The 15,373-nt window shown below is 53.6% G+C and overlaps 1 protein-coding gene across 2 annotated transcripts; it reads right to left on the reverse strand.

The window, feature by feature from the left end:
- Nucleotides 1-2,170: 2,170 nt before the first annotated feature.
- LOC119852190 (zinc finger protein 271-like) lies at nucleotides 2,171-14,273 on the reverse strand. 2 transcript variants are annotated; one of them, XM_038393229.2, is made up of 2 exons: nucleotides 14,140-14,273; nucleotides 2,171-10,093 (listed from the first exon to the last, which is right to left on the reverse strand). In XM_038393229.2, the coding sequence occupies exon 2, from the start codon at nucleotides 9,957-9,959 to the stop codon at nucleotides 7,221-7,223; it is 2,739 nt and encodes a 912-aa protein (XP_038249157.1). In that variant the 5' UTR covers nucleotides 9,960-10,093; nucleotides 14,140-14,273; the 3' UTR covers nucleotides 2,171-7,220. The 2 variants fall into 2 exon arrangements, with proteins under 2 accessions (XP_038249157.1, XP_038249156.1); XM_038393228.2 differs by having other exon boundaries at nucleotides 2,171-10,090; nucleotides 14,140-14,227.
- Between the last annotated feature and the right edge of the window lie 1,100 nt (nucleotides 14,274-15,373).

Consider the following 15,373-nt stretch of genomic DNA (forward strand, 5'->3'; position numbering starts at 1 on the left):
TTGCCGCTGCCTCACCCAGGGCTCTCCCAAGACCCAGCTGCTGCCCACCACCTTGTGCACAAACGACGGTGGTCCTCGTCCCCAGAAAACTCCCTCACTCCTCACTCCTTTCAGGATCTAGTTCAAATCTACTTCTTTGTTTTCAGAGCCATTGATGGGTATGAGTCAACCTGCCTTTCCTCTTCCACTAGTATCCACCCCAGCTCCTCCACTTGTCTGGCACCAGTCTCCTCTCTCTGGTCACACACCTTACCATTGTGGGTGAGACAGCCTTCTCCTGCATAGGATCTGCTGCTTGGAACAGGTTTCCTTTGTCTTTTTGGCTGCATGAACCAGGCTGCGCATGCCTAGCCAGTGCTGTTCTTTACCCCATACATCTATTGGAGTAAGTCCTCGATCTCTGTAACTTGTCTATTGACTTCAGTGGGCTCTGCCTTTCTCCTGGCCAGTGAGCGTTCTGAATTCCCATGATGGGTTTTCCCTTGAGGAGGAGGTGGCACGTTCGCATCACTGTAGCTGCTTGAGAAGATGTCTAGAATCAATACGAAAGGATGAACCTCTTCTTATACCAAAGGGCTAGGACAGGGGTTCTCACCTTTTTCGTTCCGAGCCCCCCGCCCCCCATGCTATAAAAACTCCACGGCCCACCTGTGCCACAACAACTGTGTTCTACATATAAAAGCCAGGGCCGACGGTAAGGGACAGCAAGCAGGGCAATTGCCCAGGGCCCCACACCACAGGGTGCCCCACGAAGGTAAGTTGCTCATGCTTCTGTTTCAGCCCCAAGTGATGGGCTCAGGGCCCCAGGCTTCAGCCCTGCACAGCAGAGCTTAGGCTTTCTACCTGGACCCCAGCGAGTCTAACACTGGTCCTGCTTGGCGGACCCCCTGAAACCTGCTTGTAACCCCCCAGGGGCCCAGGACCCCTGGTTGAGATCCACTGGGCTAGGAGGCCCCAGGTGGGTAAGATCAGATCAAAATGGATACACTAGTTAATGTAGCAGACCTGGTGGGCTGAGACAACCTAGGAAAGCAAGACATTTCTTTCTGGGAACCTAAACTTTTGCTTGTCACTGAATCTGAGCCCCGTCATGCAGGGTAAAATAAAGTGAAAGACACACTAAGTAGGATTAAAAGGATCAGAGGTATTGTAACAGGGTAGTAGGACCTGGGGCTAGACAGTCCTGTTCAGAGATAGAGCCCCGCTAAGATCCGGTAGATGGGCCTGGCAGACGGGATCACCAGGCCCAGCTGGGTAGGGGTCAGGTGGTTCCTATAAAGGTCTGAGAGAGTTCTGCTGAAGAGCTGCATGGAGGAAGCTAGTTCCTGTGGCAGGCCCCAGGTTCCCATGGGGAAAGGCCTCTGGAACCTGCAGCCTGCGTTGGTCAGAGGAATTAGCTGTGATTTGGCTTTACACTGTGAGTCTTATGTTTGAGGTATGAAATTGCCCTGAAGAGGGGTCTGAGCAGGCTGTGGGTGTGGAGCTATTCTTCCAGGGCTGGGGAGACAGGCCAGCAGCCCTGCAGGTTTGCACCTCCTGTTTAAGGCCATAGATCAATCACTAAAGCCTTGGGTGTGTGAGCCGACAAGACAGAGGGTTCTGCCTGCATGGAGGAGGTTGCAGATCAGGGCCTAACTGGCTGGAGCTAGGAGGTATCATGTCCTATGAACAGTTAGTTCCTACTTGTCCATGTCCATTTTTTGCACCATCCTCTGAAGCAGCGTCTGCTGCCTCGTGGGAAACCAGAGACTGGGCTCGTGCACTTCTATAGTGCCTTTCATCGAAGGATCTCAAAGCACGTGACAAGCGGTCACTGATGAAGCTACCCGATGCTCCCATGTGGTACTAAAATAATCATACTTGGTGCTTACATGGTGCTTTGCTTCTCCACAGCAGCATTATTGCCATGGTGTCTGAGGGACGTGTTAGATCTAGTTTACAAATGTGTAAACTGACGCACAGCGAGGCTGAGCGGTTTGCCCAGGGTTGTGGCAGGAAGGCCCCAGTCTTGCAGCGAACTCCACCCTGACTTCAATGCGGTATACTGCTCAGAGGTATGCCAGGGGAAGGGCACTAGAGACCTGGTTCCCAGTTCTGTGCTCTTAACCCCACTGCCCCCCTCAGTTCAGGGAAGGATGACTTAGGTACAACAGGGACATTGCATCTATTGGTTTAGTAAGCTTTTTATTCAGAAAAATAAAAACAAAACACCTCAAAATGAGAGGATTACAGTAAAAATCTCGGCTAAGGAGGTGGATAAGTATAAGGATCACATTGCCTACAACACAGCATGTGCCGGAAAGGGCTGAATTAAAAACGATAACAGACAGAAAGAATTAAATTAATTTTAAAATAAAAGCCCAGTGAAGAAAACTGGCAAAGAAGATCAATGCATTGTATGTTAGATTGTTGAGAGAACACACAAGTCCCCAATGTGGATAACTGGTGAGGTCTATGGGTCTTGCTCATTAATTAATATTCTGCAGTGATACATTCTGTATTATAATAAATAAAAAGAAAGTGTAAAAATATATCTGGGGAACTGAAATCCCCATCTGTGTGGACTATACTGGCCTTTTCACAAACCTCCCTTTTCTGCAAAACATCTCCCAGTCTCAACGGTCTTCTCTTCTTCAAGAGGTCTAGCTACCTCTAGTAACATCTAGGGATCAAAATGGGATGGTTGATGGGTAGGTCACAGCACACTGCAAAGCACAGATCCTTGCCGTCTGCAGTGCTGACTCCTCGTTCCACAAATTCCTTAAGCTCCGGCTTCACTTCAGACCAGCGGTTATGTGTAAACAGAAAGCTATACTCCTTGTGCAAATTGTTGGATGGTCCTTACTACAAACCATGATTGGAAAGGCGAACCTGTGAGATTCAAGTGGGTCACTGTTATGAGTCAAGGCACCTTAAGGTACTGCTGTCCTTTTAAACAGATCAAGAAAAGCAACTGATACAAGTGGTGTTTGTTTTTAACGGTTCCAGTTAATCTCTCCTCAGTGTCTGGGGAATCTAGTTGAAGCTGAAAGGTTGCTCTGTTCTGATGCTATTCAGCAGGAGTGGTACATTTTTTGTTTTGCTGTCCTGTTTATGCAAGCTCCTTCTCTGGATACTGTCCCAACCCATTTCTAATGTTTCCCCTCTCATTCTCAAATGCTTTCCTACTGTTCTCTCATTTGCAGGATGCACTGGCCAATATGGCTTTACAGAGCCCAGATGTCACCTAGAAAACTGCGAGCATTTGACTACTGCAGACTAGGAGTATTTGCAAGAAAACAGGACCTTTTGTTCTCTCAAAAATTCATCTGCTCACATTACCAGATCCCCCCCTGAAGTCACACTTTTCTGGAGAGCTGACTTGACAATTGCCAATACAGAGTTAATGAATGTCCAGTCAGTTTCCAAAGGGTTTTGGGCTGGGCCATGGTCATGCTTCTTAATACTGGTTATTCTTGAAGTTTTGCATGAATGGGTTTTTGTTGGCATGGATGTTTGAGGAATTTCTAGTCCTTATTTGCATAGCTGGATTTGCCTGCCAACAACATAGGCTATTTCATTTGTTGTTCCTATTTGAAAAGCTAGTCATCCAGTCGGGGGTAGAAACAATGCCGTGTGATTTAGGCGACCAGTCACACATCACCAAATGTACAGTTCCCAAACTCACTATCACTCTCATTTGTTCATATAAATTGGGGCATACTTGCAAGTTGCTGCCTGAGTGTCAGAAATCAGGATCAGTTTGAAAATGAGACACAGAATAAAGGGTTGCATTTGCTGGATAACTTATTCAACGAGCCGTGTAGCTCAGGAGCTAGGACTCAGGTGTAGGAAACATGGGAATGTTTACTGAGGTCAGTGTTGCTCTCTAAATCACAGATTGAGAAACACGGTAGAGCTGGCTAAAAAAAGTGGAACAAAGTATATACTGGACCCAAAAAAAATCACCTTTCAGGGAATCCCCCTCCCCCATGAAATATTGAAAACCAGTTTGATTTTTTTCAACATTTTTCCTTTTTTTCAATGATTATTTTTTTCATGTATTTATTTTTGTTTACCCTTTACGTGTTCTGGCACCAATTTTAATTGCTTGAGTTAATTACAGGTTGAGTTTTTCCTAAACCAAAAATTTTCTACTTCCATGTTCTAAAAATTTTTTTTGGGAGGGGGGGAAGGTCCATTAAAACAAAGGATGGAGGAAATTTCCAAAACCGAGAAAATTAGTCAGTTTTGGGAAAAAAAGCAAAATGAAAAAATGAAAGTTTTGCAATTTTTTTGGGTCAGCTCTGGACCCCAATTTGTACTGCACAGTTTTACCCCACAGGATCTGCCTAAATTCTGGTCTGGATGATACAATATGGGAATGGATTGCTGAGTGGGGACATTCAGAGAAGAGCAGGATGAGCTAAATAATGACGGAGTGCATAATAAGTCTATGGCTATGTGAATGCTGTGCACACCGAAGAGGGATGATTAAGGCCCTTAAACGTCCTGAACTTGAAGCATACGAATAGTCCTGTTGCAGTCGATGGGCGTATATATATATATGTGCTAAAAGTTATGCACGTGTAAAAGAGTTTGCAGGATCAGGGCCCAAATCATTCCTCTCCCTCTTTGGTGTTCACAGAATTCAGATAGTCATAGACTTACTGAATCCTCCATCATCGTTTAGTTAATGCTGCTCCTCTTGGCACTCCCTGCAAGCAGCGATGCACTTCCATATTACATGATCCAGACCAGAATTTTGGCAGACCCTGTGCAGTAAAATACTGTGCCTCATTCTTGGTGTGCTATGCAGGATAATGGAAGAAATCTAAGACAGGGAGCATTTAGCATGAATATAAAGGGAACTTTCTCAATAGCTATTAGGCTGTGGAATGGTCTCCCCAGGGAAATCAGGGCAGCTGCTTTCCTTTGGGACATTTAGTAACTGGACTGGACAAAACTTGGGACAAGGTAGGGAATCCTACATTGGAAGGGAAATGACCGAATGAGGCTTTTCCACCTCTAACTCCCATGCCTCTCTGTTGTCACAAATGGAGCACGCTGACTTCAGGAAGGGAGGAACCAGGAGGGATCTGTGAACTCTTCGGGCATGTCTCCGCTGCAGCAAAGAGTCCAGGGAGCCAGACTCCTGCTAGCAGGACTTGGGCTAGCATGCTCAAAAACATAGCAGAGTGGATGTTGCGGCCCCGGGTGGAGGCTCGGGCTAGCTCCCTGAGCTCGGACCCAGCCGGTAGAGTGGGTCTCAGATCGCATGGCTAGTCTGAGGCTCTGCTGGTGTCATAATGTCCACACAGCTATTTTGTAGCATGCTAACCCAAGTCTGTTTCCCTGAGCTGGGCGGCTCGCTCCCTGCCGCAGTGGAGACCTACCTTGGAGGAACCAAGATCCTGTCTGTAATGCAAACCCTGACTCTGCTGGGGAAGGGGAGAGAGAGCAGAAGGCAGCAGGGATTGAGGAAATGGTTCCGACGTTAATGCCAAACCAAGGCTGAGCCCTGCCATCATCCCTGGGGTCCGACGGGATGGATGGAGCTGCAGTGCTCGGCTGCCCCTATAGCTGCCATTGTTCTCTTCATCCCTGAGTCTCCATGCAACTGGACCTCAGTGACTTTTCATGGGGTTGCCCAGGGCAGAGTCAGGAGAGAGATGCTTTCAATAGCAATCCCTGCAGCTTTAACCCAGGGGAGCTGGGAACCAATAGACGTATAAGCCCTAAGTGTGACTTACAGCCAGCAGGCAGGGAGTGAAGGGGAAGAGGTAGACAACCCCGCCCTGCAAATGCCCTGGGATCGGCAGACTTGGGGCACAAGTCCTCCTGGATCATACCATTGGGAAGTCGTGGGAGTTACATGTCCTCAGGATCATGGCCCATGTTTCCCTCTCGTATGGATTTTCTACAGAGAGGGAAGGGCCTTAGGCCAGGGCAATGCTATGATTGTGAATTTAAATGCAAAACAGAGAGGACAGTCAAAGGTATCGTTCCCTCCTCATGTCAGCCCCTTACATGTCATACTCTGGGCTCCTGGACACAGAACTACTGAATTGCTGGAATATATAGATACAAGATTGCGGGAGGAATGCTTCTTGTGGGAATCACAGACCCGCTTCTCAGCTGATGCAAGTTGGGGTAACTTCCAGTGACTTCAGCCGAGCTCTGACGATGGGCAGCAGCTGAGAAGCTGACAGCAAAACCTGAACTAGCTTGGGCCTGATTTTTCCCCTCGGTTCCTCCAGTTTTACACCAGTGTAGTTCCATTGGAATCAGCAGATTTAAACTGGAGTAACATAGCCATGAATCAGGCTACCTGTGTGTTTCAATCCTCAACCAGAATGGTGCTTATGCAGTGACTGTCCTGTATTAAAACAATAAAACTGGTGATCGCATAGTGAAATAAAACTGCATTTGAGTGTATTTTAAAGTGGGATCATCAAAAAAGATCAGACTTTGAAGTAAACTCTCTGGCTCAGATCCTCAGAGGTATTTAGGTGCCTAATGCCCTGTGGATGCCAATGGGAATTAGGCACCTAAATATCTTTGAGGATCTGGACCTATCTCGCTTCAAGTAGGTGCTCTCTTTCTAGGTACATTGGCCCTGATCCAGCTAACCTTTCCATACAGGTGGATGTCTGTGTCCCCTGGGGAGCCTATTGACTTCAACAGGGCTCTGCATGGGCCCACCGGTCCATCCATGTGGAGCCCTGTGATGATGTCTGCCTCTCTTATTGCTGTACAGAATGACGACCGATGATGTTTTGCACTGCAGTGAATCGCTGATGCTCTCCCATGGGCCACCAGCAACCCAGGTCAGCTGGCTTAATATTGATATTTGGTGCTGCTGAGTGCTAGGATACCAATCTACAGAAGAGTCAGTGTTGCCACCTCTTGGGATATTTGGTGTTTTTCCTTAAAGCCCCAGCTCCAGGAGTCATGTGAAGACATCCAAAATCACAGATTTCATTTGAAAAAGTAAGTTTCTAGCCCATGTGGTTGCAGAGAAAACCTTGAAAACGTGACCCCCAAAGGCTCATAAAAAGAACCACATATGTATGATTTTTTTCTCAAATCTCATGACATTTTAGCCAGTCTCATGACTGGGGGGGCAGCTTGATCCGGGATTCTTCGAACGCTAGGAGTTGGCAGCACTGGGGCCCTTACTCCTGCATTGCCTCTGGAGGATCCCTTTACACATGCTCCGCTCCCTGCTGAAGACGGTGTCATGGGACCTGCAGGACCTCATAGTCGTCTGTATCAACTTCCGTCTTCACCACGATGATGGGCCCGTTGTGCACGCCTGTCTCCGGCAGCCCATCTGCATCCAGCTCCTCCGCCATGTCTTTCCCCTCCCCAGGAGGAGCTTGCTTTCTCAGATGGTTCCTCTGGTGCCTTTTAAAATGACCCAAGGTGGTGTAGCTCTGCCCACACTCGGAGCAGATGAAAGGGCCCCTCCGGGTATGGGTGAGCTGGTGTTTCATGAGGTTGGCCTTCTGGGAGAAGCTTTTTCCGCACTCGGTGCATTTGAAAGGCACCTCTCCCGTGTGGATTCTCTGGTGGGTGATCAGGATCTCTTTCCGCTTGAAATCTTTCCCGCAGGTGTGGCATTTAAAGGGCCGGTCCTCCGCGTGGGAGGGCTGATGTAGGAGCAGCTGGGTCTTGTCTGGGAAGACCTGGCCACACTTGCTGCACCTGTTAGGTTCATACTTGGTGTGGACCCGCTGGTGGGTGATGAGGGCTATCTCCTTGCGGAAGCCCCGGCCACATACATTGCAGGGGAAGGGCCAGTCCTTGCCCGGCTCGGCCTTGCCCGTGTTGTTCTCCCCGTGCTTGGAGTATTTGTCAGGCTCTCGGGCAGCCTCGTGCTCCCTCATGTGGACTCTCTGGTGGGTGGTCAGGGCGATCTTCTGAGTGAAGGCCCTCCCACAGGCCGTGCACTTGAAGGGCCGTTCGCCGGTGTGGATCCGGCGGTGGACGATGAGCCGGGACTTGTCAATGAAGCCCTTGTGGCAGTCGGTGCAGCGGAAGGGGCGCTCCCCAGTGTGGATGCGCTGGTGCACCACCAGCTGGGCTTTCTGCGTGAAGCTCTTCCCGCACTCGCCGCACTTGAAGGGCCTCTCAGTTGCATGGAGCCGCTGGTGGCTGGCTAGGTTCTCCTTGGTGCCAAAGCCTTTGCCGCACTGGGGGCATTTGTGCTCCTTCCCCCCCGAGACCTCCCCATCTGGCCGGCCCCTCTCGTGGACCCGGTGGTGCTTGATGAGGGCGATCTTCTGGCGGAAGCCCTTGCTGCAGGCCACGCACTGGAAGGGCCGGTCGCCGGTGTGGATACGCCGGTGCACAGTCAGCCGGGACTTGTCGATGAAGCGCTTGCCGCAGTCAGCGCAGGGGTAGGGCTTCTCGCCGGTGTGAATGCGCTGGTGGGTGACCAGCTGGGTGCGCTGGGTGAAGCGCTTGCCGCAGTCGGCGCAGACGTATGGCCTCTCGCCCGTGTGGATCCGCTCGTGCTTGGTCAGCTCACCCCTCTTGGTGAACTTCTTCCCACAGACGCCACACTGGTGCGCCCGTTCCTCCGTGTGGGCCCGCTGGTGGTTAGCAAAGTTCCCTTTCTTGGTGAACGTCTTGCCGCACTGGGTGCAGGTGTAGACCTGGCTCTTATGTGGCTCTGTCAGGTCCCCCGAGTGGCTGCTGCCTTTGCCATTTTTGGCAGGCAGCCTCCCATCTGCTGCCTCACCAGGGCTCCCGTCAGTAGCAGCCACGCTCCCATCTCCCTTGTCCCTCTCATGGACTCTCTGGTGTGCCATGAGGCCTACCTTCTGGCTAAAGCTTCTCCCACAGTCGGAACACATGTGGGGTCCCTCGTTTTGGTGCTGGCACCGCTGGTGCCTTAGCAGCTGTCCCTTGCTGGAGAAGCCCTCCCCGCACTCAACACAGACATGGGCCTCGCCCCTGGCGTGGGTCCTCTGATGGCGGATCAGGTGGATCTTCTGCCGGAAGCGCTTCCTGCACTCGGCGCAATGGTAGGGTTCCTCCCCAGTGTGGATCCTCTGGTGGGTCACCAGGACCGACTTCTTCTTGAACTCCTTTCCACACGTGCCGCATCGGAATATCTTCTCCCCGTCTGGCGTCGACTCGGGCACGATGAGCTGCGAGGCGTTGCCAGCATGGGGCTCACCATACCGTCGCACCCCCTCCCCAGTATGGACCCTCTGGTGTTTAATGAGGGTGATCTTCTGGCGGAAACCCCTGGTGCACACCCCGCACTTGAAGGGGCGGTCACCTGTGTGGATACGGTAGTGGGCAACCAGCTGAGACTTGTCCACAAAACTCTTCTGGCAGCTGCCACACTTATAGGGCTTCTCGCCAGTGTGGATCCTCCGGTGAACGATGAGCTGTGACTTCTGCGTGAAGCATTTCCCGCACTCGGAGCACTGGTAAGGCCGCTCCCCTGTGTGGATCCTCTGGTGCTCCTTCAGCTGCGACTTGGTGATGAACCTCTTCCCGCACTCAGTGCACGGGAAAGGCCTCTCCCCAGTGTGGGTCCTGAGGTGCTTGGTGAGGTCCACCTTCATCTTGAAGCTCTTCTCACAGTCGGTGCAAGAGTAGGGCTTTGCTTTCTGCAGGGATTCCTTCTGCGCTGAGAGATCTCCCTCCTGGTTCACGCCTTCCTGGCTGGCATCCTCTGCCCTTCTGCTGGCTTGCTGGCTCGTTAGCTTTCCTGCTGTGACGGCACTGCCCTCCTGCTCATGGTGCTCCACCAGCATCTCCTCTTTGTGGGTCTTCTGGTGTGCGGCTAGGATGCCCTTGTGATTAAAGCTGTCCCCGCAGATAGTGCAAGTGTACATCTTCTCCCGGGGTTGCTTGAGAAGATCTTCCACTTCCACCTTAACAACAGTCAGCTTCTCCATCGTCCGGTTTCTCGGGGCTGAGCTGGCAGGAAGCTCACGCACAAGAAGAGTGATCATCTGGGGTCTTTCTTGCCATGTCCTCCAATTTTCTTGGCCTGCCAAGGCTCAGGGGAGCTTCTGAGCCTACAAAGGCGCTGATGCCAGTTTTCATGACTCCTCTTTGGGCGGTAATTCTTATTTCCCTTCATCTGCTGGGTTCAAAAATAAAAAGACAGTCAGACTTTATTTCAAAGGCCAATGAGGAAGGAAAACTCCTATTTATAGCAAGATCCAATGGCTGGAAGTGGAAGCTAGTCAAATTCAAATTGGAAATGAGACACATTTTTAACAGTGAGGGTAATGAACCATTGGAATAACTTATGAAGGGTCATGATGGATTCTCCATCACAGGCAATTGTTAAATCAAGATTGGATGTTTTTCTAAAAGCTCTGGTCTAGTTCACACAGGAATTCAGGGAAGTCCTATGGCCTGTATTGTACCAACGTGATGTAGGGTTTTTGGGGAAGATGTTGGGAGCAGATGGGGCTGGGATGTAGGGTTTTAGGTGGGCAGGATGAATGTCAGGGCTGCTGGGATGGGGGGGGCGGTGATAGGCTGTTGGTTATGGGTGGGGTGGCGTGGGGTGGGAAGGGGCCTGTACGTTGGTTGGGGTACAAGGGGCCTTCGCGGGTCTGTGTGTGGGTTTGTTATGCATGGGGCGGGGCCCCTTTGCTGTATGTCCCACCCCGTGCAGGAGCTCAGCATGCTGACCCATGCTGCAGAGGAGAGCAGAGGCTGGTTTTCCCCCTGGAGCAGATGCTGGTTTGCACCCAATTCTTTAACCCGGGCCTGTGCTGGAGTGTGGCGTTGCTATGGGAACAGCACGCCTTCCCAGGGGACGGTGTAGTCAGCGGTACGGCCGGCAGTGGAACTAGCGCCATTGGCCTGGTTGGGTGACCGGGGGGCGGGGGAAGAGTTGCCCATGCCCACGTTGCTTGCAGCCCAGCTTTCCAGGCTCCCTGGTAGTACCCAAGGCAGGCTGGTGTGGCCAGAGGATGTGCAGCTGGGCCCTCCCTGCCAAGGGGCCCTCTGTCACCCTGGCTCTTGCACTGACGTGGCCTCCAGGAAACAGCTCTGCAGCTGCTCTGAGAGATGGAGGTGACCCTTCTCCCTGCCGCACTCCGCCCTGCTACTTGGGACCAGAACCTGCCCCTCTGTGGGTCTGCGTGCTCTGAAATCAGAGGTGTGATTGACATGGCCAGGCTAGCGGTAACCTGGCCAGCTCTGGTCCTGCCTGAGGCATTACCCACGGTTCCAGGCAGGTTTGTACAGCCATGCTGAAACGTATGTTGGTGCAGCTTCCCTGCTATTGGTGCTTCTGCTAGCTCATTTGGGTATGGCTACCTCTACACTACAGAAATTCCTGCGGGGGCTGATGTCCCAACTACCCTCCTTCTGTCCGTGGTGCGCGTCCCCCGCTGGAACGCTTCCCCCGATGGCAGAGAAGCAATGTGGGGAACTGAGAGCCAGGGCTCTCAGCTGCAGGCAGTTCCTACCGGGGGCCCAGCTGCCGCCCGGGGCTTCTCACCTCCCCGCTCCCGGGCTTCTCGCCTCCGGCAGGGAGATCTGTGCCCAGAGTCTGGCTGGCTGCTGTGCTCCCGGCGGGGAGCAGGGAACCAGGACCCCATGGAGCTGCAGCGCTCCCAGCAGAGAGCAGGGAACCTGTGGGCAGTAGCCCAAGCCGGGAGCCTGTGTGGCAGCCTGGTTTGGAGCAGAGATCCCGCAACAGTATGGCTGAGGAGCCGGGAGCCGCTTTCTTGTCCATCTTATGGCTCTAGCGGATCCAACAGCCGATGTAAGGAACATAATGTCTACCCTAACTACACCGACATAAGCCTTACATAAGCCTCTCGTCGAGGTGGTTTTATTGTGTCGGCACAGCAGTGGAATTACATTAGCAGGAGGAGCACTGCAGTGTGTACACCTCCAGTGTTCTGTCGGCAAAAGCGGTCTTTTGTCGACAAAACTGGGTAGTGTAGACAAGGCCAATGTCTCCGTGTGCAGCAATCGCACCTCTGAGGCAGTGTAGATGTACCTTGTGCTTGCTCAGGGGGACAGGGCAGCAGCACCGATTCATGGGAAGGATTACAGGATCCTGACACTCACTGCTTCACTTCCACTATTGTTATCGTTTATTACGTGTTCTGCTAAGGTGCCCCTCAGCCTGATATTTGAGTGAAAAGTTTGCAGAATACGCCACATGCCCCAGCTCTCAGCAGCTGTTCCTGGCAGTGGCAAATTGCAGAAACCCTGCCTATCTCAAGATCCCAGTGGAATCCCATATGGTCTTATCCCAAGAGTGAAATTAAAATCCAGAGTATTAGCTCAGAGCCCCTACCCTGTTTGTTTCACAGCCCCACCAACATCACAGGATGCCTGTTTAGTTTTTAGTAAATGTATCAGAAAGAGGCTAAAGTCTGAAAGTCGCCAGCACCGGGGCCCAACTACCATGCCCACCCTACTGCGGCAGAAGTGAAAGGACAGCTACATCTCTGCTGCTCTGTGGCCTGGCATCCGAGTTACTCAAGGGAGCGGAGGAAGCTAGGGGAAGCTGAGAACTTGCTCCCTCGGTGGGCTGTGGGGTCCTACTCCCTCCTGGCAGATGGGTGGGGTATATATATGACTCAGACTGATGTGACACCCTTAGCTAAAGGCTTGATGTAAAAGATGGAGCCCTCATGGGTCATCACCTGCTTCGGTGCTAAAAGCGTGGGCCTCTACTACTTGAGCTGAAGGAGTAACCCCATTCACTGGCAGTAGTAAGCTTTTATCCTCATAGGTGGACCAGCTGGTACTACAGGGGGATCCGCACATGCTGAACCAGGGGGGCAAACAGGAACCACATCCTAGAATGAGTTCCTGCTGCCACTAGAGGCTAGTAGGGCTTCCAGAGGCAAAAACCCGGTGAGACCTTGTGGGAGCCACTCCCATCCTAGAGAGAGACAAGGCCCCATATGTGGCCACTCCCCAGAGTGACCCCCTCCTGATTACTGAAATCTCCTGCCAAGCAAAAAGAGCCCTGATCTAGCCCTCCCTTCTCGCTGCCAATGCTTCCTCGGTCTCCTTTGCTCTCGAGCCCAGGTTCCCAAAGCACTGAACTGTCTTGCTGCCTGTTTAATCACCGTGAGTAGATAAAGCCAGTACCATGCAGGCATAGCGCAGGAACTAGGAGTGCGGAGGGCGCTGCAGCGCTCTGCTCATGGTCCTGGCCCCGTGCCTGGGGTCCCGGCTGTGGGCCCCACACCCGGGGCTGCACTCCTTGGCCCTGCACCCTGGGCTCTGCACCTGTCCCCAGACTTGGCCCCCTTACCCTTGTCTGCGTCCCCCCGCCCCTTCCTGGAGCCACAGCCCTGCTCCCGGCCCCAGCTCTAGGGGATGGCGGGGGGCACGGACAAGGGCACAGCACCCCCATTATAAAAAGTGTTCATGCCACTGCATGCAGGTTGTTCTGTTGCAGACTTTTCTGATGAGACCTTAAAAACTAGGGTCCCCCCGCTCTGCATGGCCCTAAGGGATCCCTGGCACTTTTCAGAAGCACAGAGGTGACGGTGGCCAAACTTTCCTCTCAGGACTTTTGTGCAGCATGCCGGCTGCTCCCCTCCACCCCAGAAGCATTTCAGTGGTGCTGAACGTGTTCAGTGTGCGAATCCTTTCAGTGGGAAATAAGATGCAAGCTGCATTCTCAGCTGCTGAATCCTTGCTCGGCTCCTCTTTCCTGGAAAAGGGGCCCTGATCCATTTCCACACCCATACCCCTCCCAGGGACGGGGCAGTGACAACTGAGAGGGGTGCAAAAAAGATCATTCTGTGATGGCAGCCGGGGATTTCTCAGAGGCATAACGTTAGGCCGCCTTTTACAAAAAAAAAAAACCACCCTTCCCTTCCTGTGGTTTTTATTTGCACTCTCTGCTGTTGTCGAAGCCGGGACTGAACGCGCTTTGTAGGTGCCCTTGCGCCTCACCTTTGCACGGAAGCCGAGCCCGGTGCCAGTCGCCGGCGGAGAACCCCCCCCCCAGCCCCCTCCCCAAGATTTCTTTAAACCCGCAAAATGTTTCTGATCCGGAACCCACCCACTTTCACACCCCTTCAGTTTCACACCCATCAAAACACGTCCAGCCCTTGCCCTGCTGCGCTCCGGTGACTAGGGCGCACGCAGAGACGCTCCCCGGGAGCCTGGCCCCTCAGAGCCCCGACTCACCTCGCTCGCATCTAGACGGGGAGAAGGTTTCGAGTCACCCCTTGCCGGGTACCCCCCGCCCCCGCCACGCTTGGCCTCTGCTCCCGGTTACTTCTCTCACGTCGGCGGCGATGACTCACAGGAAGTGTGTGTCAGGGATGGGAAAACTACCGGGGGAGAGAAGTCAGAGGAGCGGAACCTGGTGCAGGGAGCAGCGGGGCCGCAGCGGGGCTCTGACACCCCCCCCGGGCGGCCCCGATTCTCCAGCCGGCCCCGATTCTCCGGCCAGCCCTGCGGCCGCCGTGCATGCGGGGGGGGGGGGGGCGCGCTGGGAGCCGAAGTCTTGGCTCGGGGGGGCGCCGCTTGCGGTTCCCCTTCGGCGTCTCGGCCTGGGGGCGGCGCAGGTGTCGGGGGCCTGGGTCGCCCGAGCTGTTTGTGGCTCGGCGGGGGGGGGGAGCCACCACTTTGCGGCAAGGGGGGGCTCGGAGTTGTTCGACCCCAGCGGCGTGCACGGCGCTGGGCGGCCCCGGGGGATCCAGATCTTTCCTACGGGTCGATCCTACCAAGCCTTTCTCCTCACTCCCTCAAAGGCGCTCGCTCCTCGCTCCTGGCACCTTGCAAAGGCCGGCCATCAGCATCATCGTCCCCGTTGGACGGATGGGGAAACTGAGGCTAAGGGAGAGGGGCGCGTCGCCCAGCTCCTGGGCCCGGCCCGCTGGACAAGCACAGTGCCACGTATACCTAGGACATCCTTGCTTAGAAGGGGGTAATCCTAGGAGTCCTACTACAGTGCTCTGCCCGCTCGCCAGAGGGGCCAACCTCCCCTCTTCCCCGTGGGCGCTCGACCCCCGCTTCTGCCCCCGGCCCTGCCCCCACTCCACCCCTTCCATGAGGCCCTGCCCCAAAGTCGCTGCCCCCTCCCTGCCCCTATTCCAACCTCTCCCCAAATCCCCGCCCCTGCTCCGCCTCCTCTCCCCCCCCCCCCCAGCTTGCTAATGCCACCAAACAGCTGTTTGGTGGCAGCCAGGCGGGAAGCTGTGGGAGCCAATAGATGGGGGAACGGGGTGCAGCACGCTCAGGGCGGGAGGCGGAGGAGGAGATGGGGTAAGGGGGAGGAGCACCCAGTAATTTTTCCCCGTGGGTGCTCCAGCCCCGGAGCACCCATGGAGTCAGCGTCTTACCACTAGCCCACGCTGCTTCTCTGGTTTCCGAAACTGCTCCCTAAGCGCCTGCTCCGGAGCCCAGTGCGTGGAAA

The sequence above is a fragment of the Dermochelys coriacea genome, chromosome 2 (assembly GCF_009764565.3).
Source record: "Dermochelys coriacea isolate rDerCor1 chromosome 2, rDerCor1.pri.v4, whole genome shotgun sequence".
Taxonomy (NCBI): domain Eukaryota; kingdom Metazoa; phylum Chordata; order Testudines; family Dermochelyidae; genus Dermochelys; species Dermochelys coriacea.